The 26,265-nt window shown below is 36.6% G+C and overlaps 3 protein-coding genes across 7 annotated transcripts in view; 1 reads left to right on the top strand and 2 right to left on the bottom strand.

Moving 5' to 3' along the window:
• Window positions 1–1,211: 1,211 nt before the first annotated feature.
• On the bottom strand, window positions 1,212–9,689 carry arl13b (ARF like GTPase 13B). 4 transcript variants are annotated; one of them, XR_015711335.1, is made up of 11 exons: window positions 9,262–9,689; window positions 6,809–6,879; window positions 6,464–6,713; window positions 5,648–5,753; window positions 4,759–4,961; window positions 4,550–4,664; window positions 4,350–4,482; window positions 3,455–3,574; window positions 3,116–3,283; window positions 2,611–2,779; window positions 1,212–1,893 (listed from the first exon to the last, which is right to left on the bottom strand). XR_015711335.1 is itself a non-coding variant. In XM_087791402.1 (10 exons), the coding sequence occupies exons 1-10, from the start codon at window positions 9,318–9,320 to the stop codon at window positions 1,817–1,819; spliced, it is 1,203 nt and encodes a 400-aa protein (XP_087647528.1). In that variant the 5' UTR covers window positions 9,321–9,689; the 3' UTR covers window positions 1,212–1,816. The 4 variants fall into 4 exon arrangements, 1 of the variants encoding a protein (XP_087647528.1); XR_015711336.1 differs by having other exon boundaries at window positions 2,611–2,788; XM_087791402.1 differs by lacking the exon at window positions 2,611–2,779 and having other exon boundaries at window positions 3,215–3,283.
• Window positions 9,690–16,849: 7,160 nt separating this feature from the next.
• On the top strand, window positions 16,850–18,625 carry LOC148079737 (gamma-glutamylaminecyclotransferase B-like). Its single transcript, XM_087791416.1, has 2 exons — window positions 16,850–17,024; window positions 17,915–18,625. Exon 2 carries the CDS (start codon window positions 17,925–17,927, stop codon window positions 18,381–18,383), a length of 459 nt encoding a protein of 152 aa, XP_087647542.1. The 5' UTR covers window positions 16,850–17,024; window positions 17,915–17,924; the 3' UTR covers window positions 18,384–18,625.
• A 778-nt stretch (window positions 18,626–19,403) lies between these two features.
• The window catches only part of LOC148079738 (FERM, ARHGEF and pleckstrin domain-containing protein 1-like), a 34,192-nt gene continuing 27,330 nt past the window's right edge, over window positions 19,404–26,265 (bottom strand). For both annotated transcript variants that reach the window (XM_087791403.1, XM_087791404.1), the window contains exons 16-28: window positions 25,453–25,586; window positions 25,191–25,272; window positions 24,975–25,036; window positions 24,735–24,910; window positions 24,001–24,131; window positions 23,556–23,624; window positions 23,375–23,464; window positions 23,219–23,301; window positions 21,875–21,987; window positions 21,405–21,565; window positions 20,325–20,432; window positions 20,112–20,263; window positions 19,404–19,957 (exon numbers count right to left, since the gene is read on the bottom strand). In XM_087791403.1, the coding sequence (XP_087647529.1) occupies window positions 19,882–19,957; window positions 20,112–20,263; window positions 20,325–20,432; window positions 21,405–21,565; window positions 21,875–21,987; window positions 23,219–23,301; window positions 23,375–23,464; window positions 23,556–23,624; window positions 24,001–24,131; window positions 24,735–24,910; window positions 24,975–25,036; window positions 25,191–25,272; window positions 25,453–25,586 (1,437 nt within the window). In that variant the 3' untranslated portion in view covers window positions 19,404–19,881. The remainder of the gene's footprint in view (window positions 19,958–20,111; window positions 20,264–20,324; window positions 20,433–21,404; window positions 21,566–21,874; window positions 21,988–23,218; window positions 23,302–23,374; window positions 23,465–23,555; window positions 23,625–24,000; window positions 24,132–24,734; window positions 24,911–24,974; window positions 25,037–25,190; window positions 25,273–25,452; window positions 25,587–26,265) is intronic.

Raw genomic sequence — 26,265 nt, forward strand, 5'->3', positions numbered from 1 at the left:
AACAACTGCAACTAATGAAAAATCACTTTGTTTTTAAACTGATGACGCCACCTACTGACCTCTAGACAACATGACTCTGCTTCAGCTCATCACTGTAGATCACTGTTTCATGAAGCTTCATCAGCCCATCACTACTCTGTAGGTCTAAATATGGCCCTCCAGTATCAAAATATCCAGGGGCCTCATGTAAAGTGTGTACGCATAAAAGTGTTTATCAGACACACATTAACGATAAATATTGATCAAAAATTAACAGACACACACGTGTTTATAGTGAGATGAGTGGATATGTTTTAGTTTTTATTTAGACAACATCGATTGTTTTATACTGGATATTTGAATCTGCTAAAAAAAATGTAAAGGAATTATAAGCTTGTTTTATAATATAACGTGATAACGGAGCTTGAAAATCACACTGATATAAATACACCGTCACATGATTGTAAACAAAACACATTTATTCTATAAATGTAATTAGAATTCAGGCATGTGTTGCGCAGCTGTGCCACAAATTCCATTGCAGCTCAGAAGATCGGACCAACTTTATCATCACTACTCAGCGCTTTAAGTTACTGATTTACAGTTTAATTCTTGTTCAATTCAATTTTGATTGTTTCAAATCAGCCCGATCGTCTGCACTGATTTAAATTAAAGAGTGTGTGATCCATGTCAGAAAGAACAAATATAAACTGTTAATCCAGTTAAAATTCATGTTTTAATTTATTTTTCTGATCACGGAGGCGAAAAAAATTGACTCTGGTTCATTTAAATATGATTTACATATGTAAATGCAAATATGTAAATGCAAATGCAAACTTACATGTAAGTAAGTAAGTAACAGCACAATGCCCCCTCAAGATTTGTGGCTGCCCCCTCATACATGCCTGTCTAGACCCGGCCCTGATGAGGTCCCTGGTGTTTCACACTCAGATTGTGATGTCTATGAAAATGTACCTTAACTATCACATCAACAATGGGTTCAATTCATGGTTGACTTTATTACAAAAACTTGAGTCCTTCTACTGACCTTGAATTACTGATGGACAAAGCATTGTCCTGTATTTAGAGGTCAGTAGGTGGCGCCCTAAGTTTAAACATAACATGACGTTTCACAGTATAAATTCAGAGGAGAGAGTGCCATCTAGTGGTCTCCATAAATAGACAGTTTCACCAAAACCATCTTTAGCCAAAACAACAAGACACAGACGCAGTTTCCATTTAAAACATCTTTTATTGTAGTTTTTATAAAATCCAGACCAAGTAGAAAAAATAGCCGAACATCTAAAGCACATGAAAAGACAGTCGAGCAACATTTGACTAAATGCTTTACAGGAAATGTTTATGACATTATATAGTATATGACATTTTTAGTTAGAAAAGACAAACGGATGTAAATATCATATTTGTCTCCATTTTTATTCTCCATCTTTTTTTGTTCAGTAAAAGCTTAAAGTTGATTGTTGACATTAAAAAAACAAACAAACAAACCAACATTAAAAAAAACACTCTTCAACATAACACAGAGAAATGTGACGTTACATTTAAAAGTTTTTGCTACTAAGTACAAATATAATAAATCTGTAGGAGATACAAACCGTTAGTGTCTCTTTTACATTCGTTGATGGTTTGATGGTTAAATGCAGACGAACACTGAGGTAAAAATAAAGAAGCTGTCAGTTCAGCAGTGGATCTGCTTTTATCAGGCAAATATGAAATCAGTCCCAGATTTGACACTGAACTCATCTCTGTTGGTCCCGCGCGTGTGAACTGGCCTGAGTTTCCGGACACGATGGTTGAAGATCTCAGTCGTGTCACGTTAGGAAATTATGTCATGAGAGTCGCCGTTAGGGCGGGGCTTGTTCGCCAAGGGGGGGAGGGGCTTCTTGACAAACTCTGTAAGGGGGGAGGACTGAGTTAGAAAATGAGATCCGACATGAGAAAATAATAATTGCAGAAGACGAGATGGAGAGACGATGAGGTTATGCATGAGAAAAGGCAGAAAGGTTAATGGATGTTGATAGTAAAGCAGGCACAAGCTCTGGAACATCAACCATTGTCTGATCGTCACACGTGGGGCGTTTAATCTAAATTAAAAACATAAACTTGAGAGGTTTAACAATATATAAAAAGATTCATCTCAATTACTAGATGCTACCTTAGTTATTAAGTCAAATTTAATATATATTTAACCCTATGTATGCCCAAATGAAACATGAGCTTTTATTTTAAAAAATAATCCACAATATATAATACAATAGATTTTTATTTTAAATAATAACAATTGAATTCAATATTTTGTATAGTGAAAGGATTCGTTATATTTTTTAAATAATTACAATAATGTATATTATTATACCTTCTCTTTTTTCTTTTACACAGAGTTTGATATTCTTATTTAAATAATTCAAAAACAGACTTTTCAACTTGTTATTTTTTTCATTCTTGGCCTTTTCAATTCACTAACATATTTGGGTAAAGTAGTGCCACTAGACAATACCAAATGAGTACAGAGCTACCTGATCAAACTCTCTGTGATGCTTTCAATATACAGAAAATGAATTAAATTATTCAATAAAAACAATTGAATTAAATTCAAAAAAGAACAACAACCTTCCAGCATCTATCATCTCTCTGTCCTCTTCTACTGCATCCATTCTCTCAGCAGGTATTTCCTTCTCTGACATTTGTCATCCGCCATGTTCACTCTTCCTGCTCTCTTCTTCAACTCCCTCCATCCTCGTCACTTCCTTTACTCTCTCCTGCCTCTCCTTTCGTTCACCTTGAATCACTATATCATCAGCAAACATCAACGTCTACTCTCACCTGGAATCTCCCTGTCACGCCTACAGCATGTGATGTGTCGATGAAGCTTCAGGGTCCACTAGATGTCACTCAAATAATTATTCTACCAATAACCTAAACTCGTTTTTGAATTGAGGGCGCCATCTACTGACCTCTTAAATAAGACTTCATGAAGCTTCATCAGACCATCTCTACCTACAGATGATGCTAAAGACATTTTAGCAGAATTTAAAGAAACTAAATCATTGAGAAGATCAGATAATATTGACATATTTACAAAAACAGCAAATAGAACCTGGCTCATGTCCATTACCTTGCAACAAGGAGTGCAGAGTGTGGCGTTAGAGTTAGTGAGAAGGTTTGGTGAGTGAGAAGATGAGATGACGGACCGTCACAAATCAAACCAGGTTACCAGAGTGCCGGGTGTCCCCGAGAGGCTCTAGTTTAGGCAGCCGTGAAGCTTTAGGCGTGGCCCAGCCCACTGAAAACACAGGCAGACACTGTTTTAAGGAACAATCGACGCTCACGTTCTTAAACTGTATTTGCAGCATCAAAGGGAAGAGACGTCAAGCAGAAGTCGTTCACAACAATCGCAAGTAAACGTCATAAGGTTACTTCAAATATTGTATGAATGATCCAAACACTGTCTCACCTGGAGGTGGAGGGGGGGTCGGACTCTCTGCTGCCTCCTCCTCGGGTGACAGAGGGTCGACTCTGTGCTTCCTCTTCAAGAGCAGCTTTCTGCTCTTCTTCTTGCCTTGCCCGAGGGCACCTATCAGCAGAGAGTAGGAATGGTCATGCTTCGGTGAGAATGGAAAAAAAAAAAACAAGTATTGATCTTTAACAAGATCGTTTTGTGTAAATCAATGCGTTAATATGTCATGATGTGATGCTCAGCAGTCGTCAGAACACTGGCAGACATGGATCATTATGAACATGCTGGGGAAAGAAAACACTAGTAACCTTGTTTGAGAATATATCGTGTTTAGACGCTTGTGTAAAGACAGCATAACATTGGCGGATTCTAAATTTAAGTTTGTAAGTGTAACATAGCAATGTTTATTAAAAACAAATATTAATAATTTTAAGTCAAAAGTATTTGATCTGTCGATTTAAAAGACCTCTACAATGAAGAATGTCCGTCAGGTTGTTGATTTACATGTTTCACAGTAAAGGCAGGTGGTGAGACAGCATTTAAGGGACCGTCCTCAAATTTTTCAGGCGTGAAAAGAGAGTAGAAATAATTTCTTAAATAAACACAACTACAAAACTAATTCTCGTTGAATGAATCAATGATTTTTTTTTTCCAATCATCCTCAGTAATTTGTTAATAATTTTTAAAACGGCTTTGACAAAACAATGATAGACACCAAATCACTTATAATGAACATCTGAACATTGTAGTTGATGTCCCTAAAAGAAGTAAGTTTTTTTAATTTACTGTTACTGATTTCACGATAGTTAAAAACACACTATTGTGTATTATTCTGTTTTTTTTTGCCCTCAACCCTGTCCACTGTATACTGTACACTAGTTGTAATCCCAACCTGAGCTGCCATTTTCACTTGTTTGTCTGTCGTTGTGATCTTCTTCATTCTCCTCCTCCTCCTCGGTCGTCTTCAAACTGCCGGCCTCCTGCAGCTCTACGTCTTTCCTCTTCTCCGCCTCTCCTTGTTTACCCTGGAGGAAAAACACAATTAAGTGAAGTTAATGAAGTGAAGGAAACGGGACTTAAGTAAACCGATACCTCTGAAAGGACATTTCTGATTGGCTGGAACGGGTTGGAAATGATCTGGTTTTCAGATTCTTCCGACTGGATGGTTCTGCCCTCGCGTTCTGCCTCCTCCCGCTCCAGTCGTTCTCTGTGGACACATGAAGTCAGTCACAGCCTCAGACCTCAATGTTGTCGTTGTAGAGATAATACAACATTATGAACGGCAGCATGTACGTCCTCACCTTTCCTCTCGTATTTGTCGCACTCGTTCTGCTCGCTCCTTCTTGTCTTGCTCCTCCTGGGCGCGCTGCTCTGCCGTGTCTTTCTGCACGCGCTCAGTTATCGCCTCGTAGTCTTTGGCTATATTGTTGAGCAGCCAGCTCAGTCCCTTTTTAATGGATTTGTCCAGTTTCTTTCCGTAACCCAGGACAGCAGAACACGGCTCCTGAAAGAAGAGATCAGTTCAGTGGTCACGTTTTTTCTCACACACAATTTAGTGTCCAGAACATCAAGTTAGAAATGTGCAATCCAAATATTGAATTGGTGAATTTAACATTTCAAATGTTCAAACTTTTTTTTAAATTGTAATGTTCTTTAGGCATTAAATTATTTTTTGAATAATTTACTAATTTCTATAACGAACTTTCAGCCAATCATGTGATGCGCAGAAGATCCAGTGACTAAGTAGCTCTGAATTATTGGAATTACAAAATAAAATATTAAAATAAATTACATTTGAAAGTATTCTACTATTTATTCGATTATTTAAATAAAAAAACTGAATTCAATCTTTAAATAAAATCATAAAAAATCAAAATAAGTAAATATAATAATATAAGTAATAATAATAATATAATAATAAGAAAAAAGCTTTAAACTTTTTAACAAGTTTTGAAATATTAAATTCAATATTCTGATGACACTGATATACGTCCATACTAGTGTAAAAGCACATAGAAAATTAATTTATAATGTGAATTTGTGTAAAAATGCAGTAAATGTCAGTATTTCGTTTCTCTAGTTTCTGAGCATTGACATTATTTTGTCATCTGACCAAAAATAAACAAAGCAGAACCACTTTGAAAAGTCTTTCTGACCTCCTTATTGTCAGCATCATATGTGGACACTTACGATCTGACACAAACACTTGTTCTCGTTGACCAGCTTCTCCAACGACAGGTTCTCGATGAGGTCGGCTTCCGCTAGCGCCCCCTCCTGGTCTTGTTTGTTGGCGAGCCTGTGGTTAAGGGAAGGGAAACGTTTTAACAAAACACACAGTTAAGAGAAAACAAGAGAATAATGACCCTGATTGATGACTTCAAGTAAGGTTGGATGAATTAAAACACGCTAACTCACGTCTCAAATGTGGCCAAGGGGACGAATTGGGAGTGATTTTTTTGGGGAAAGCGAATTATGTGTATTGTGTTATAAGAATTAAAAGAGAAGGAATATGATTTGTGTACGGTAAAAAAAAATTACGACTTATACAATAACATTTTAATACACATTATAGCTGAAAATAGCCACTAATATATACTGAAATTGAGATTGAAATTAACTGTTAACATTTATATAGAGTTGGTTCCTTGCATGTTATAGTTCAAGGGCCACATTATATAGTCAAAAGAGCGGAGGAAAGGGTTAAGATATGATGGGGAAAAAAGGGTACAAAAATAAGAGAATAAAAAATATTAATAATATAAACCTAACTATAGTAATAAATTAATTAAACAACTTTTAAATACAATATATATATTTATTATTTGTTTCTAAATATGATATCAATATTCATTCAAATTATTTAAGGGGCAAGACATATTTATTAAAAGGAGAAAGAAAAAAAGTCCTTAACACAAACTGTATTTATAGTTAATAAAATAAAAAATAAAGACTTGGATCAAACTAGCTATGAACAGTAGGTTTAGTTAAGACAGCAACATCACTTACACCAGCACAGGCTTGCCAGCGATACGAGGGTGCTGAAGAACCTCCGTCATCGTCTCCCTGGTCTCCTGGATTCTTTGAACATCGCTGGAGTCCACCACGAACACCACGCCGTGGGACTCGGAATAGTAGTTTTTCCAGATGCCACGGATTCGTTTACCGCCGCCTAAATCGAAGATGGTCACCTCGAACTTCCCTTGCTTCAGGTCAACCTTGGAGAAACCCACAGTTGGAGCCACATCCTGCGGATCATCTAGCAACAACAACACATGTGAGAACAAGAAGACAAAGACGTCTGAGGGAGGAGTTGACAGGTAGAATATAAAAATGCTCAGTCAGCACTCTCACCTCCTTGGATTCCTCGCACTGTGGCAGTTTTCCCAGCATTGTCCAGTCCCACCATCACCAGAGTCACTTTTCTGTAAACCAGGAACACAGAGCCATGAATATAAAACCTGGGTTATGTTTTGTGTTGAGCGACATTCCAGGAAAATCATCTTGTTTGGGTCAAATCATTAACCTGTAAAGTAGAGACTGCTGATTCAGCGTTATAGTGAAATGTATTTTTACGCAGTTAACATTGGTTTTTCGTCTTTATCTGAAGGGAAGGTCGTCCTTGAAAACAATTCTCACATTAAACCAATCAATGCAGTGCAACAAATGTTATTATTAACTGTGACCAAATTGGGAACTTTATTGTCACTTTGTGGTTGTTGTAGGTAGAGTTTTATCTTCAATATTATCATTTAATTGAATTGTTAATTGAGTCATATTTCTCACTTAAGTCAGAACACTAGCATCACATGCTCAAGCCTGATTGTTGCAAGCCTGGTTTCTTGCTTTTGTTGAAACGAGAACACTTATATATTATAAATGATGCCATACATAAACAAACATAAATCATCATTCATTTAGATGCATTCATGTGCACCTGTCATCCAGTTGAACTTATAAACTGACTTAAAATATATAATAACATTAAGAGATTACTTTTGCAAGCAGATGCAAAAGCACAACCTGCAACCTCACGCAACAAATGATCTTTAGCTTTGTTGTGCCTTTCTCTTGCACGCCAGTTGGTTTAACCACAATTAGTTGATGTATACAAGGAATCCAGCTGGTGTCTCGACATGAAGAGTCACAGTACAGCTACTCTTCAAAAAACAATATTATTTACTTTGTTTAAAATGTAATGTAAATTGGAAAACGATATTGCAATATTAATACAAATAAACATTTATTGTTCATTTATATATTGGTCACAAAGTTCTCTAGTCTAAATAATAATATTGAAAGATTAGAAAAGAAACCAACAAAAAAAGGTAAATACTACAAAAACAAAAGCCGAGTAATAATAGAATCATCTTATCTTAATGAAATGATACAAAGCAGTATCTAATGCACAGACACTGTAAATACTGAAGCTCTTAGTCAAGTCAACAAGCAGCTCACTCTACTTAACTTTTAAACTTCCTCCGAAAAGACATCAAACGTACTATCCATCGAATCGTCTTCTAGAGCCAACAACAGGCTTTTGCAGTTCTCCTGTGACGGTCCCGATCAGGGGGACACACAGAGTACCCCCTGTTCAAGACCACACGACCCTCCGTTATGACAGTCACAGGACAGACAGATGAGAGCTCTGAGCAGCACTTGCTGTAGGATTAGTGAAGGATTTCTGGCTAATTCCACAACATAAGATGCCCAGAAGGACCACGTGCTCCCTCTCAGGCGTCTTATCATATTAGGTTAGTGACACCCGACCATTCTTTACTGAAACATTGACATGCTATTTATCGATATATTCAGTTTATTATTGAATAATAATCATTTTATTTAGTGTATTGCCAGTAATTTAAACAGAATACAAGATTTGTTTGTGGTGTTGAGGGTATAGAATATAATAAATACAATTAGGTCAATAAAACACAATACATAACATGAGACTCATACATTAATGTGGGCAAATAAAGTTTAAAATAAATAAATAAATACAATTAAATTGATCAAATAAAGTGGTTGAAACCATATGGCTCCACATCATCTAAATGATCTCAAGAACTGCATGATCTTGCTTAACAATAGCTAAATACAGTTGACAATATTTAGAATATAAAGATTAACGAAGTAACTAAACAACTTTAAATCAAAGCAACCATTACTCAAATTTGCAAATAACTTCAGTATACAAGCAACATTATTAAATCCATTTTAACCTTGTGAAATTGAAAAAAAGAAGATGTCACCCTTTATTATATTTAGACTTAATTGAGTGTTTTTTAGGTTAACATTTTTGGTCTTTTTTGAGTCACCTTGTTAGTTAGTTAATGTTTAAGCCATGAAGTATATTAAGTGCACAAACAAATTAAATATAAAAATCTAAATAGGAGTAGTGTTAAAATGAATTCCATGATAAGAATGGATAAACACACATTATTACATGGACTGACTAGTTACATATAGTTTTTATTTCAACTCAATCTGATTTCTACTTAATTTACAGGCTGGTATTTAAAATAATGGTAGAGAGGGAGAGAGAGAGAGAGAGAGAGAGAACAACCCAAACAACATTCGAAGTGTATATTTCTTTCTGATCATTTTCAATCCTGTACATGACATTTAAATTACTCTGATAATTCAGTGTCAGATTTAACTACTTTACTATATTTTTCTCCATCTATACAGTCATTAATCCATTATTACTGTACAGATCTGTGAGTGAGGTCCATGTCTGTGCTCCACACTTAACCATCAAAGATGGCAGAAATAATAGAAAAGGTGATCCCAGAACGATGTCATACCTCGCAGGCTCTCGCCAGCGCTTCAGCCAGTTGCAACAGTTCGCCATCAGGCTGAACATCTCAGTCCGGGAGTATCGTTCAGCGGACACGAAGATTCCAGCTTCTCTCCGCTACATCCCGTCGAGAAAACGCCAAAAGCGACATGAAAAATAGTCTGCTGTTGATGACGTCAGATACATTTAATTCCTCCAGAAATATCTACACTTATAACACATCCTCCTGCTAACGGTGACCGTGGCCCTTTTGGGCGAGCATGTTGTCGCTTTAAGAAAGTGTTCATCCGCGTTAAATAACTGCGAGCTAACTTAAAAACACGAAAACATGTCGTGGTTTTCTCCAAAGCTTACGAGCAAACTACTTAGCGTTAGCTGATTTGCGCTCGGGTTTGTTTACGCGGTGTTTTCTGCTGCTAGGCTGCAAATGTGATGACGACATTCTCCTGCGACCCGTGTGCGGATCGAGCGCACGATCGGTGGCTGCTTGATGACGTCGTCGGTGCGCGATCCTGAAACGCATGCGCATTACCTGTTCCGTGATTTTACAGTAACAGCATAGAACGGTGGTTCATTTTGGAAGCTCAGTTTAAATTGTCATGTTTTAAATAAAGTAAATGAACATAATTTGAAAACGTCGTTTTCCCATTTAAAAAAAAAAAAAAAAAAAAAAAACCAAAGTAGTCAAAGACGAGTCAGTAAAAGGTTTAAAAGATTTTTATTTTAAGAAGAGAAACTTTAAACAAGGATCAAGAGTTGCTCTAGATGTTCCTGGCAGGAGAAACTTTCAATCCATGAACTGTAAAGGCCTTAGGTTCTGGTCCCATGACGGTCATCTGCTGGCTTTGCCTGTTAGAGCATGAGAGTTATTAGCAGATAAATGTAACATTCAAAATACAAGTTTAAACATGTCATGTAAATACTTTCAGAATATAATTTAACATGTTTCACTCTTCCAAAAACCTTGTACAAGTAAACTTTTGAATAACCATGTTAAACCACTGTGGATCAAGTATTAAAAAAAGAAAATAAAGTCAGCCTTTGTCGATTTATAAATGTTAAACCATTGATATACGAGTGTATAAATAATCAAACCCCTTGTGCATAGAAATGCTTGTATTTTGACAGTTGACATTCAAACATTTGTAGATGAAGTGTCAACACCTGAAATGTTTATGAAACATTGCAAACCTTTTCTGAAAGACAAAAAAAAACCCAATTCCAAACAAAAGATTTGTAACATTGTATTTAAAAACATGTCAAACCATTTCAACCTTTGGTGAAAAAAACCCCAACCTTTTTGTAGAACATTTGAACCTGTCGATTTATAAAAGTCAAACCAAGTATAAATACAACACCTTGTACATACAAATTTAACTTTGAAATAAAAAAAAAACTTCCAAACCCTTTTGTAAAAATAAACATTTAACCCCTCATTTATAAATTTCAAACCATTGATACATGAATGTATAAATGTTTACAAACACCTTGTGCATTGAAATGCTTGTTTTTGACATTAAAACATTTGTCAACACCTGAAATGACTATGAAACATTGCAAATCTTTTCTGAAAGACAAAAACCCAATTCCAAACAGACATTTGAACCTGTCGATTTATGAAAGTCGAACCATTATAAAGTATAAAGATAACACCTTTAACATACAAATTAAACTTTGAAAGAAAAAAAAAAAATCAAACTGTTGTAGATAAAGTGTGAACAAACATTTATGAAACATTGTAAACCTTTGCTGAAAGAAAACATTTCAAACCATTTTGGATGTAGATTTGTACCTTTGTATTTAAAAGAATTCCTTTGTGTATAAAACATGTCAAACCATTAATAAATCTCCAAATAAAAAAAACAAAAACATTTCAGACCATTGCGTGAAGAAACCCTTTTGTGGATGTAAAAAGTAAAGATTTCTTTACCTTTGCATTTTAAAAGAGAACCTTTGTGTAAAAACATTTAAACCTTTGAGGGGAAAAAATAAAAATAAAGTTTGTACTTAAAAAGAAAACCTTCATGTACATAAAAAAAACAACCTTGTGTTGAGGTTCAAACATTGGTTGATCATGCCAACTTTCTTATCCACACAAGTTTATCAACCATCGAAACACCCATAATGTTAATATTCACCCTCATTGTGAGGTACTCCTGGTCACATGACCTACAGCACCGTCAGTCATATGTCAAAGTTACCTACTCACCATCACTCGCTGGAAAAGACATGTTAGCATCAGGATATGCAACCATAACCCACATGTTGGTAATGAGAAAGAACTTGAGCATTAGCGTGTAAATTGGATTTCTCACCTTAATATAGCATTTGTCTGCCAGAGAGAGGGTCAAAGTTAGCATCAGCACCTGCTTAAATAAAAAAGTACATTTTGGCCAATATATACACAAAATTCCTTATTAGCATTACAAGTCAAAGAAATTAGCATAGATCTGCACTAGAGCAGGTCAAATTTAGCATTAGCACCTACTGTAAAAGTACATTACATATATACACAAAGTTACAAGCATTAGCCTTTTAAAGGAAGCCACTGACTTTAGCATAGTAAGTAAGAAATATTTATTTATATAGCGCTTTTCGAGACCAGGGTCACAAAGCGCTTAAACAATCAAAACAATATTCAATAAAGTACATACTTTAAAGATCAAGATAATACTGAGAACACAGGAGTTCGAGAAATTCAAGGAAAAGCCTGAACAAATAGAAACGTCTTAAGACGTTTCTTAAAGGAGTCAGTAGACTCCATCAAGCGCAAAGAGAGAGGAAGATAGTATGTGTCAATCACCAGTAAAGGGTTAGCATTATAACCTACAGAGAGTGTTATAGTACATTATAAACAAAGATAAGTACTGTCAAATTAGCAGGTTAATCATGCAAACACAATCTTGTACAACATTAGCCTTAGCATGTCAATGTATATAGAATCAAGGCATTCAGTACAATATACATTTAAATGCTAAGGATGACATGATGGATTTAATGTCAATGTATATACTGTAGATAAAGTTTATACAAGCAAGTCTAACAATTAGCATTAGCATGTCAACATTACTCATTTTGGCATGGTGGTCACCATCACCTGCTGAGGAAATCAATGTTAGCATTAGTACCCACTGGGAAAAAAAACAAGGTCAAGTTAATATGATCTTTGAGTGTTGGCAGGTAGTAAAACCTTAGCTGCTTCTCTTTAGCACAGCAGTGACCTCACCTGCAGAGAAAGTCTTAGCATTAGCATCAGGTTTGCAGCTCAAACATTTGTGAGCATGTACAACAATAGCCTTAGCGTGTCAGTATATAGACATTTCATTATCAATTAACATTAGCATGTCAACATTAGCTACTCATCCTTGACACAGCAGTCACCATCACCTGCTGAGGAAATCAATGTTAGCATTAGTACCCGCTGGAAAAAAGTATTTAGCATCATGATCTTTGAGTTAATGTTAGAGGGCTCCTTCTTGGAACATTGGTCACCTAACCTGCAGAGAAAGTCTTAGCATCTAATGAATAAAAGTAACGTTAGCATCAGGTCTGCAGCACAAGCATGCCAACATTTGTGATCATGTACAATAGCCTGAACATTGCTGCTCATCTTTAGCACAGCAGTCACCTCACCTGCGGAGAAAGTATTCGCATCTTCTGAATAAAAATTAAGTTAGAATCAGATATGCAGGGCAATTATGCCAACATTAGCCTTAGCATAGGAACATTAGCTACTCATCCTTGGCACAGCAGTCACTTCACACAATAAATCCATGTTAACCCTAGCATCTGCTAGGAGAAAGTCAAATTACCATCACCTGCATAGGAAATCAATGTTAGCATTAGCACCTGCTGAAAGAAAAAAAGAAAAAGTGAGGTTAGCATCATGTTCCAAGTTAATGTTGGCAGGTAGTAAAACTTTAGCTGCTTCTATTTAGCATAGCAGTGACCTCCACTGCAGAGAAAGTCTTAGCATTAGCATCAGGTCTGCAGCTCAAGCATTTGTGAGCATGTACAACAATAGCCTTAGCATGTCAGTATATAGACAATCCATTATCAATTAGCTTTAGCATGTCAGCATTAGCTACTCATCCTTGACACAGCAGTCACCATCACCTGAGGAAATCAATGTTAGCGTTAGCACCCGCTGGAAAAAGAAAAAGTGAGGTTAGCATCATGATCTTTGAGTTAATGTTGGCAGGTAGTAAAACTTTAGCTGCTCCTCCGTAGCACAGCAGTAACCTCACCTGCAGAGAACGTCTTAGCATCTTCTGAATAAAAGTAATGTTAGCATCAGGTCTGCAGCTCAAGCATTTGTGAGCATGTACAACAATAGCCTTAGCATGTCAGTATATAGACAATTCATTAACAATTAGCTTTAGCATGTCAACATTAGCTACTCATTCTTTGCACAGCAGTCATCATCACCTGAGGAAATCAATGTTAGCATTAGCACCCGCTGGAAAAAGAAAAAGTGAGGTTAGCATCATGATCTTTGAGTTAATGTTAGAGGGCTCCTCCTTGGAACATCAGTCACCTCACCTGCAGAGAAAGTCTTCGCATCTAATGAATAAAAGTAACGTTAGCATCAGGTCTGCAGCACAAGCATGCTAACATTTGTGATCATGTACAATAGCCTAAACATTGCTGCTCAGCCTTAGCACAGCAGTCACCTCACCTGCAGAGAAAGTATTAGCATCTTCTGAATAAAAATTAAGTTAGCATCAGATCTGCAGGGCAATTATGCCAACATTAGCCTTAGCATATGAACATTAGCTACTCATCCTTGGCACAGCAGTCACTTCACACAATAAATCCATGTTAACATTAGCATCTGCTTGGAGAAAGTCAAATTACCATCACCTGCATAGGAAATCAATGTTAGCATTAGCACCTGCTGAAAGAAAAAAATAAAATAAAGTGAGGTTAGCATCATGATCTTTGAGTTAATGTTGGCAGGTAGTAAAACTTTAGCTGCTCCTCCTTAGCACAGCAGTAACCTCACCTGCAGAGAAAGTATTAGCATCTTCTGAATAAAAGTAATGTCAGCGTCAGGTCTGCAGCTCAAGCATTTGTGAGCATGTACAACAGCCTTAGCATGTCAGTATATAGACAATTTATTATCAATTAGCTTTAGCTACTCATCCTTGACACAGCAGTCACCGCCACCTGCTGATAAAAATCAATGTTAGCATTAGAACCCGCTGGAAAAAAGTGGTTAACATCATGATCTTTGAGTTAATGTTGGCAGGTAGTAAAACTTTAGCTGCTCCTCCTTGGAACATCAGTCACCTCACCTGCAGAGAAAGTATTAGCATCTTCTGAATAAAAGTAACATTAGTGTCAGATCTGCAGGTCAATTATGCTAACATTAGCCTTAGCATGTGAACATAAGCTACTCATCCTTAGCACAGCAGTCACCATCACCTGCTGAGGAAATTAATGTTAGCATTAGCACCCGCTGGAAAAAGAAAAAGTGAGGTTAGCATCATGATCTTTGAGTTAATATAACTTTAGCTGCTCATCCTTGGTACAGCAGTCACATCACCTGCAGAGAAAGTCTTAGCATTAGCATCTTCTGAAAAAGGAAACATTAGATCTGCAGCTCAAGCGTGCCAACATTTGTGATCATGTACAACATTAGCCTTAGCATGTCTATATATTCATACATAATCCATCTTTAATTAGCTTTAGCTTGTCAACATTAGCTACTCATACATTACATTTCTTACAGAGTTTTACATCATACAGCACCAGTACAGACATTAGTGGTTACAAGGTTTACATTCATGTCATACAACACTTAAACTTCAACGTTGCATCTTCGTCGGAGTCTTCTTAGAACCTGATCCATCTTCAAGAAGTCCAGCAGCTGCAGCTTTAACGTCTTCACCCGAGGAAAAGAACAACGTTGTAAGAGTCTTGGAACTTGATGCAAATTTAAAAATGCACATCTTTGACAAGAATAATGTTTTAGCTGAATTCAAATAGTTTAACTTGCAAAACTGTTAAACACTTAAGTAATATTAATAGAGTGCTTTTCCAGACCAGGGTCACAAAGATCTTAATCAAAATAAAACTGAAAATATTACTTAAAAAGGTCAAGATGACTGATAAAAACACAGGAGTTCCAGAAAAATCAAGGAAAAGTCTGCACAAAAGAGTGTCTTAAGTGTGTTTAATGTGGAGAAGAAAGTCTCACCTGGTGGTCGTAGATCAGGTGGGCCTTCAGATCTTCCTCTTCAAATTGGAAAATAAAACGAGTCCAAAATTACGTAAATATTTAATTTTTTTTTTAGCCCGTTTAATAACTTTTAGTGTATGTGGTGCATGTGCCTGTCACTGCCCTGCACCGCGATAGAAAAAGAAAATGTACTCACGGTTAGACGCTTCAGAGATTGACGACAGGATCAGATACTACTCAGTAGTATTTTACTCACCCACTGCAAACACCTCGAGCTCTTCAGGTCAACGACCTCATCTGAGAAACACAGGAGAGACAAACAAAAATTCAGCTTCAAGAGTTTAATCATTTGCACTGAAAACTACATTTAGAAATCTTAGCATTATGCCTTAAAAATTACCTCAGTTAAACATAATACACTATATATATACACATATATATATATATATATATTTTTCTTCAATGTTGTTTACATTTAACTAAGACAAAGTTTAAACCTCAGAGATGGACTCACCTGTTAGCACGACTGTTCACGAGCTCCTGAACTCACCTGCAGCTTTATACCCACAGGACAGGTGTTACTAATCAAGCGCATCAGACATTTGCGAACAATTAAGGGGAAGTAAACTGGTCCAGAAAAGGGCCGAGACGGTGCAGGTTTTTGTTCCAACCAGTCAAGCACACATGAGTTAACGAATCAGGTGTCGGCTTAAACAAGCAACACCTGACTGACAATCGATTGATTACTGTTAGAAGACACCTGATTGGTTCAACTATATGGTTGGATCTAAAACCTGTACTGGCTCGGCCCTTTTCTGGACCAGTTTGACACCTGTGTGCCAGGAGGAGTCACGTGACTGACGTTTTTAATTCCTGAAGGGTCCGGTCATATTCTTTTGGCAAATTTAACCTCAGATATTTGATAGATACTTCTAGAAATTATACGTCTAGAATGAAGCAAAAGAGTTTAGTTTTTTTTTGTAATTTCAGAACTGTTCCAAGAACAGAAATTAAAAACTTTAATAATAAATAAATACATTTTATTTGATAAACATTATTAAATGACACATATGTATATTTGTGTGTTTCTTTGCTTTCCTAATATTCTTCGCTATATAATAATTTGATTTAAATAGTACATTTACTTCGGTTTGTGAGTCGAAAACGTGTGTAAATAAATAAATAAACAAGTAAAAGTAACAGTAACAAAGTTGAAGTACTGTTTTGTAAAGTGATATTTTTTTATTTATTCGGTTCTCCTAGTGCAATAATAACACAACATTACTCAGATCAAGTAGGCTTAGAAAGAAAAGTCGTAAATGCACATCATTCTCAGTTTCAAGTCATTTCTAGACCAGACTCAGTCCAGTAGGCGGCGGTAGAGCACCGGTACGGTGGTGTGCACGCGAGTAAGAAAAGGCCGGGGAAGGGAAATGCGATCAGATCTGCTGATCACAAGATATTAATTTATTGATGTTCCTGAAGAAATTTATTGATCAAAGTCCACCGTTAAAATACGACCTACGCCTGAGGGAGAACTGATCACACATGATCGACGAACTTTCATTCATCAAGTCTTTTTAACGGTAGGTTAATTCAATACTTCCGGGAATAAACTGTAATTGTGACAGATTTACAACTATGAAAAAAATGCATTCTCGATTAAAACTGTTTATTTGTGTTAACTTAGTTGCACGTATATTATTGTATTTGTTAACACAAGTGACATATTTGAAAGTAAAATCGGACAGTTATTAAAGCTGCACTTTAAAATGAGTTTTTTTTTCTATGTAGATCAGAACTGCGGCCCTTTGACTGTATTTATGCGGCCCTCCTAATGTCAAAGTATGATCATGTAGAAATGGTTCTAATGCATTAGAAAATGTATTTTGTATTAATACTATTTTACATTTTAACATAACACTCATTTACTTTTTCACTCCTTTTTGTGTGTAATTTTTCGAGTTTATATTTATCCCTCAAAACATTTTTTTAAGTTAGTTGTAAGTGTTTTTTTTTCAAAACATTTCTTCAAGAATAAAATTGCAGCTTATTTAGCTTAATAAATGTCACGGCCTATTGACGAATGTCCTTCTTTTTTTTTCTTCTTTCTTTTTGCTTGACGGCCCCTAACAACATTCACAGAATTTAATGTGGCCCTTGAAGAATTATAATTGCCCACCCCTGATGTAGATGGTAGTCATCCCTGATCTGCTTAAGTAATCACTTGTCATCCATTTTTTTTATTGTCATACTATTTCTGATAGTCAAATTAAAATGTAGTTGTGTAACAAGCTATATAGTTCAATAAGGTATGGTTATTTATTATCCCCTACCTTTACACAAGGTTGCATTGATAAAAGATTAACAAGTATTATCTGCTGACTGAGTAACTTATGTTAATGATATACTTGTTAAAACAATGCATCATGTTCTTGGTTAAGAAATAAGCATCAATGCTCGTCTGTGCTTCCAGAAGAAGAATCATGGCTCACATATTTGTGTACGGAACACTGAAGAGAGGGCAACCAAACTACTACCGCATGTTTGAACGCACCAATGGGAAAGCGGAGTTCGTGGCGACGGCACAGACCGTCCAGCAGTACCCTCTGGTGATCGCCACCGTAAACAACATCCCCTTCCTCCTCAACATCCCCGGCCAGGGACGGAGTATCCACGGAGAGATCTACAAAGTGGACGAGCAGATGCTGAGGTACCTGGATGACTTCGAGGGCGTTCCCCACATGTACCAACGGACTCCTATCCAACTGGAGGTGACGGAGTCGGCCGGAAACAAGGAAAAGTCTGCGGAAAGTCTTCCGGAAGTGTTTGTGTACAGCACCACCACGTACCAGCCAGAGTGGAAGCAGTTTCCCACCTATGATGACTACGATACAAACGGTTCTCATGGACTCCCATATGTGTACAGAGAAGCCAGAGACTGATGACCACCTGGGTCAGAACACCTTCTTAATGTGCAGACCGATCTTCTGATTTTAATATTGGGTTTCATAAATTATCTTAAGAAAACATCTCCAAGTGGTTTGAGGTTGGACTTTTTACTCTGGGTCTGCTTTTAGTCGTTCATATCTTTTGTTGTTATATAATCAAAGCAATCTCTGGGAAAATCTTCTGTTAACCTTAACATTGATACGACTGTGGTTGTTAAATAAATCCTTTGAAACTATTTGTTCAAATATATTTGTATATAGATGTTTATGCCTGTTCTTTCTCAGGTTTAGTCAAACAGTTAAATCATAAAGAAGCTCAAGTCCTGTTGACCCATCCAACCCTCAACTTCAAAAGTTGGCATTCATCCATCTATTTTTACACAAAGTCCTTATTTAATTTAAATATTTATAATATAATGTATAACATAATTTAATAATAATTAATTTTAATTTAAATATTTAACTAAATAAAATACATTTGATTGTAATACTTTAATTGGGACAATTTGTCAGGACATTTTCCATTATGTCAAAACAGTGAGAAATCTTTTGTTTTTGTTTGTAGTAACACAAACCTTAGATTGTATTTTTCTTTTAATTATTAATATATATATTTTTGAGTATTCGAGTATGAAACAGTGACATGAATCTGTTATGTGAATGTAAATGTTCTTTTTACGATGATTACAGAGTTTACAAAATGGTGAAAATAGTTGAATTTGTTAGTGTCCATATGATATTGTTCAGTTCAGGAAAAAAAGCTCTTGAAATTAAGGATATACATTTTAAATATTATACATTTAATTAAAAATGTGATCAAAAGCAACATTCAATAAACTGTATTTTTCAGTAATTCATTTCTCTCTTCACATTCATTAATTTCCTTTCATTAAATTAAAACATTTTTTTTAGGTTCACAAAAATGCACTGGATATTGTCTGAATTAAAATAAACAGGGTAGTTAAAATTATAACAATTACAAAAATACACACGACTCATTAAAGAAAATATTGTTTAATTTTTTTTATTTAAAATAGTGAATCCAAACATACCTAGATATTCATAAAACATTTCGACTGAAAGGGTGAAGGAGGAAATAAAGTGTGTTTTCACAGTGTATCAAGGTACAAAAACACCACAAAAAAAAGGAAAATAGATGTTTTTGTAAACGTGGCGTCACACATGGATGAATAGGGACTCTCTTCCGAAAATGGGGAGTAAAATCGTTTGTACATCAACTTTTCAAGTAGTTATTTGGATGATCAAACACAAATATTGCATAGAGTCTGGGCAGTGTGTGAAAATCTGTGAAATCAGTGGCGAGTTATAAACAAAAGGGTGGAAAATACTGAAGTCAAAATAAGAATCGTTTTGGTCGGAGCAGAACTGAGAAAGAAATGTATGTGTTTGTTTTTCTGTGTGAATGCATTAGTGTGACAATTGTCTTGTGCTCATTTCCCGTCCGTCAGCGCTCCACGTGATCGTTGCTTCTTCAGTACACGTCTTTCCGAGTGTCCTGCAGGAGGCGACTCGTGGAGCAGGTGGCGCTGCGGATCACCTCCATCCACCTGCAGACAAAGAAACGTTTATCCATCATAGCTTTTAAAAAGATCTATAATATTCATCATGAGCAAAATATGAAGGAAGGATGCTAGAAAGACCACATATATTCATTTCATTATGTGAGCCTTCCCATGATGCACCAGCTCATCATCCTGTTACCTCTCGAAGTTGTACTCGCTCTCCGATCTGAAGTAGTAGACGTGCGACTTGAAGTGGAGTTTGAAGACGTAGTCCTTGTGGATGTTCTCCGACTCCGACGGAACAGTGACCGAGTATCCCAGTAGAGGGAGGCTGGCCAGTGGGTAGTCGTCCTGAAACCAGCCATGAGGTCAACCACCAGATGTCAATCATCCAGGATCGTTCGTCACTGACCTGGTGTGTCTTGTAGAAGAAGAGGCTGAAGTTGGTGAAGACCACCCAGAGCTTCTGCCAGCCGTTGCTGTTCTTAAATTTCCGCAGCAGATTCCCGGACAATTGATTCTGTTAAGAGAAGAAACAGAAACATTAAGACTCTTCTGTCCTTTACACACCAAATCACATTTGAAATGTCATCCATGAAACACACATTTCGTTTGAATATCTCACCAGCAAAAGGCTAAACAGGCTAAACAGGATGTGTCCAGGATTTGAACCATCAAAAATCACTCCTATTGTAGAACTAAAACAAGTTTATTACAATTTGTTATTTATGTTTGAAACCCTGTAGATATCTTAACTACATTTTTGAAGGTTTTTGCATCATCTATCTTTACATTTTGGTCAATATTTCTCATTAATTGTCTCTCAATATGAAAAAAATGTAATAAAGTTATATTTGTTTTAATTAATAATATCACATTTTAACTTTTTACCTCTCATGTATATTAAGAATCTCCAGACAAATGATATATACATTGAAATCATAGATAACAAAATCTAATTTGATCTTATATTACTAATACAATGGCATGTCAACAATGAAATACATACAGTAACATTGCCGCCGTCATAATAGGGCTTCCTTTGTACTTGTGCATACCTTCGATATTATTTATTTAATCTTTGGCTCAGTGGCCCTTCATATAAATAGGATTAAAGCTTCTCACAGGATTTAATTTCTCATTTAGCTTCGGAGGATGTAATGATTGCTACCACCCAGCAGCATTATATTTTATACACACTTATTCAGACATTTAAACTTATAATAACTATGATAAACATGTAAAATGATTTGAGAACAAAGACTTTTTCTGTTTAATGGATAAAGCTGTTGAATATTGTTGTGGTATTGTGAAAAAATATCACTATATTTAAGTGTATGGGTAAATACACTGATGGGAAATATTCAAAAAGATTTTTCTCTCAGCAGTGAAAATGATCATTAGCTCATATACAGTATTATTGTTGCCGATACTAATCACAAAACCCTTAAACCTATATCAATAACCTGCATCTGTAAAAGCGTCAACACACCTCCACAGCCACACTGAAGTCCACCATGGACACGCTGGTGTTGCGGTGCCAGCAGACGTGGACTGTGGTGTTACCACGGTGACCCTGGCGCTCCAAGGAGGTCCGTGATCCCCGGAGCTCTTCTTCAGACTCTTGCTCAGGTCCGGCATCATCAGCTAGTTCTGCAGCAGAAAAGAATGATCAAATACATTTAAAATACATTTCTCTCACTAAATCACTCGACATCTTTTTAAGTTTTACTCTGCTCGAGTCATTTGATATTTTGGGATTTTTTCAGCAGCTGCTGCTCCTCTTGTGTCCGAGAGTTGACTGATACAAGGAACATAAAAGTGAGCGTAAGCTGATGCTGCAGGACTTTGATGCGACTGGAGTCGCAGAACAAAAGAGACGTCAAACCAGAGGTCAGTTGGAGGTCGTGTGAACCATAACTGAGGAGAGAAGACGATCAAAGGACTTTGTTGAAGACTTACTGTTGTCGGCGGGCGCAGGGGAGAGCAGGTCAGCGGGGGGGTCACTGCTCTGTTCTGATAGGTCGATGGCCATCCTGATGTCCTCCAGCCACCTCTCCATCTCTGCAGCACAGCTACACAAACAACACGGTACTTGTTAAAAGCAGGATCATTTTTTCTTCAATTTACGTTGTGGATCAACATCCGTTAAGTAACTCTTCTAGTGAAAACTCTCAAATTGGATTTAATTGGAATCACATTTCGCTGACAAGTCTAAGATGATTTCAAGATGTGAGACAGAAATGAAACAATAATGGCTTGTAAAAAGCAAATAAAATAAATTAAGAATAATTAGGTAAGGAGTAAAACACGCTGGTTTAGTTGCTTTAGTAGCTTGTATTATTTTAGTAGTTTTAAGAAACTTGGAAAGTATTTTTTTTTTTTTTTAACTTTGGCAAAATTAACTTTCGTTAATATTTTAAGTGAATCTTTAAGTCAAATAATTCAACAAAAACTTAAAACATATGCTTGTGTTTTTGCATCGAATTAAACACACAATGTACCAACATGATGGACATTTTCTGTTATTGTTGTACTCTTGGTGCAAATATACTAGAGAAAAATGTCGAATAAAAGTTGTAAAACAGTGCAGAAAACTAGAAAAAGCCACTTGAGCTTTTACTAACATGTCACTCTGACACAGTGGCGTCTTTTATGTCTTCAAGTCTTCCATAGTTCTCTATAAGAATGACAAACATCTTAAGACGTTTTTATTTGTTCAGGCTTTTCCTTGATTTTCTGGAACTCCTGTTGTGTTATCAGTTCTATCTTGACCTTTAAAATATATACTTTATTGAATATTGTTTTTAATTGTTTAAGCACTTTGTGACCCTGGTCTGGAAAATCGCTATACAAATAAAAATTACTTACTTACTTACTTACAAAAAGTCATTTTTCCTCTAATATAATGTACTCGAAATTTAAAATACTTCAAGAACGGAGAAAAACAAAAAGAAGGCACGGGCTAAGTCTGATCCTCCTTAACTGACGCTTAAACCCTACATGATATACTTAACATAACAACCTTAAACGATGCAATTTTGGCCTCTTGTGTGATTGAGCTTGAAATGTGCTCTATAGGAACATCTTGCATGTGCACTTGATCTAAATTCCATATTGCTTTGGTAAGTTTGGGGATGGATGGTAAAGGAAGTTTCCAGACCCAGGATAAGAGTACCTCTCAGTAAAACTACATTCTTCTTTTTAACTGTTCTTAAACTAAATTGTGTTTTAATAAACAGTCGGTGAGATGGTGAAAAAATGAGGACTGTGGAGAAGAAGTCAAATTTTAACACAGTGCTGTACCTGGCTGCCACCACCACCGACTGCCGCTGACCGTGTAGCGTAAAGGAATGAGGGACGCCCCACTCCTCCTCACTCTCTGTGATCTGAAGCAGAAACACATCATGGTTACAAACATTAAAAAAAGGTGGGCTTGAGAAGAGTGTGAGGAGTGTTTACCGTCATGCCGTACAGAGACAGCTGACCATGGACCTTGAATTGGTTGGACGCCGTCATACCCCGGCTGGTGTACACCAAGGAATCACTGAACTGTGAAAACAACAAACACAAATTCGTTTTGTTCTGCTTCTAATGTCAAACTTCACTTTCCAATATTAAAAAAAATAAATGTTTTAATTACCAGAAAGAACATTCTCTGCTGAAGGCCGTTCCTCGAGAGCTTGCTGAGACACCCGAGCCGGATGAACTCCTGAGAGGAAGAGAAACATTAGCGACAGAACAGGAAGATGTTTACACTGCAAACACTGAAATCACAGCAAGTATTGTTTCAGGTAAAAACCCTCTGATTAGATTAAATTTCCACCTGCTGGGAAAACATCTTATTTCCATATATTACTAGACAAAAAGTAAACATGGATTGCTTGTAGTTAGGTATAATAAGAAGTTTATAGAAAATTATTTTCTTTTACTATAAGTGGAAGATTAATGTGTCATTTCTGTCGTCACATCTTAAAGTAAAATCAATTTCTGGACAAATAAGAAGGATTTTTACTTAGAATAAGTCAAACGTTTGCTTTGACTTCAGTCTTTGCAGTTGTTAGAAAAAGCCTAAAGACTTCATTCACCCTTCCAGGGATGATGAGGTTTTCGATGCCCGTGAGATCTTTCCGGAGCTCCAAAAGCTTCTGAAAGTTTTCCATCTTCATCATGGTTCCCTGCAGCTGCAGCACCATCTCAGAGACCTCAGCCAGCGCCGCTGCAGACGGAGACAGAGAAGGTGATTCCAAAGAGATAAAGATCTCTGTTGCTTGTCTGTTTCAACAGTTGCTTCATCTTTGAGCTACAAAATGATTTTGTGTCTTCTCTTTTTTTAAAACCTCTTCTTCTCACCATGTTTTGCTCAAAGAATTATAGATAAAATTGATTCTAGCAAGGTTTCTAATGATCTTATTATTGCAATTTATATCAGAGACAACTTACTTTAGGATAACTTCATGCACCTTAAGAGAAATTGCTTATGGTAGTAATTTTTTGATGAAGCTTCATGAAACCGTGTCAGATGTTTAAAGGTTAGTAGGTGGTTTATAAAAATAATGTGTGGTTTCAAAATAATAGTTACTCGAAAGCCATCAATTATACAGCAGAGAGTGACCTTTAGTGGACTCTGAAAATAAGGTTTCATGAAGCTTCATGAACACATAACCAACTTATTGTCCGAAGAAGCTTCAAAAGTTACGACTCTTCATTTTATAGGAACATTCTCAACTTCACCGAAAAACAAATAAACATGTGCTTGAGCTCAGACCAAGGTTGGCTCTGGATCAGGGCTGACTCTGGATCAGGTCTGACTCTGGATTACCTCTGCAGTCTCTGAAGTCTTCATGAGTGGGCGGGTAGTGTTTACAGAGCCTCTCCAGCAGCAGCTTGTAGTGCAGCAGGCGGTGCAGCGGCCGTAGAAGGAACACGTTGAAGGGCAGGTAACACACTTTCTGCAGCTCCAGCTCTCGACACACGGCCTCCGCTTTCCGACTAGACCTGAAAGACGAGAAAACGGGTTTCAAGTCGCTGACATTAAACAACTTTTATCAACTTTATTTACCGAGAGGCTCGTTCCAGCTCCACCAGACACTCGGAATGTTTCTGCAGGTGAACCGTTAACTGCTGCAGATGCAAGTGAGAACATTTTTGTCAGTAAAATTTTCCTTTTTTGAGACATATTTAGGTTCAAGTTGGCATCTGTGATAAATATTATTATTTATTTGTATTCAAATGAATTTATATTACACTTTCAGATTAATGTTTAACCTTCAGTTACCTTTAAGCCCTCGATGTTTTTCCGTAGAATGTCGCCAATCCGCTGAAAGTCTCCTTTAATGTGAGCATTTGATCGTCCCTCCCTGGAACAGACACGAGTGCAGACATGCGTTTGTGGTTGCAGGGACCAATTACAGCCAGCAGGTGTCAGGCGAGATCCATACGTTTTAAAAACGCTGGAAACTATGAGTTAACAAGTCTTCCTTGTGATGCGTTCAGGAGTGGGTCCACATATACAAGCAGGTCTTAGGAGTGATACTGACCACTGCGCCAGTCTCTGCTCCACCTCCTTCACCAGTCCTTGGTGGAACTTAAAGACCGGGTCATAGTTGGCCGAGATGATGTTCCGGACCGACTCTGGGAAAGTTTCTTCTTTCGCGGCAGCGCTTTGGAAGGACTGGAAGGCACATAAAAATAATACCTTGAAACTCACTTGAGGCTTGATGTTCTAGTTAAAATAAACAGGAAGAATGAACCACTATGGTTACACAAACACCCAGTAATCTTATATAACCCACCGTGTAAACTTAAAATATGGAGAAATTACAGAGCCGGCTACCTGCTACACCATAACATTGTTTCCAAACCATTTTAAGATGAATAAGGTATAACTTGATTGAAATTGTTTTTGTTCCAATAGCCACAGAAAATACAGCAATTTTTCATAAAAAAAGAATAAATAAAAATAAAATAAAAACAAGAACATAAAGAGAAAATACATTTCTTCTAATCTTTTATTCATATCACCAAGTTCAGGATCTTCTTAACCCTAAGAAAAAACCCTAAAGCATTTAAAAAAAATAAACATTCTACCCGTTTTAATCTAATATAAAACATGAAATACATTATTTCCTCATCTGACTGTCATTAATCCTGACAGATGGTTCTTGATAACATCAGGATGGTGACTAATCAAAATGTTTCGGCTCTATCAAGATCTTCAATCAATCTTGACATCAAAAACATACATGCACAACAAAAACATATATACAAACAGCATAGTTTGGAGAGTCAAATGGTTTGGAGCAAATTGACCAATCTCGGTTTGGTTTTATGTGGACGGGTCAAAACAATAG

The sequence above is a fragment of the Callionymus lyra genome, chromosome 5 (assembly GCF_982586985.1).
Source record: "Callionymus lyra chromosome 5, fCalLyr1.hap1.1, whole genome shotgun sequence".
NCBI lineage: Eukaryota > Metazoa > Chordata > Actinopteri > Syngnathiformes > Callionymidae > Callionymus > Callionymus lyra.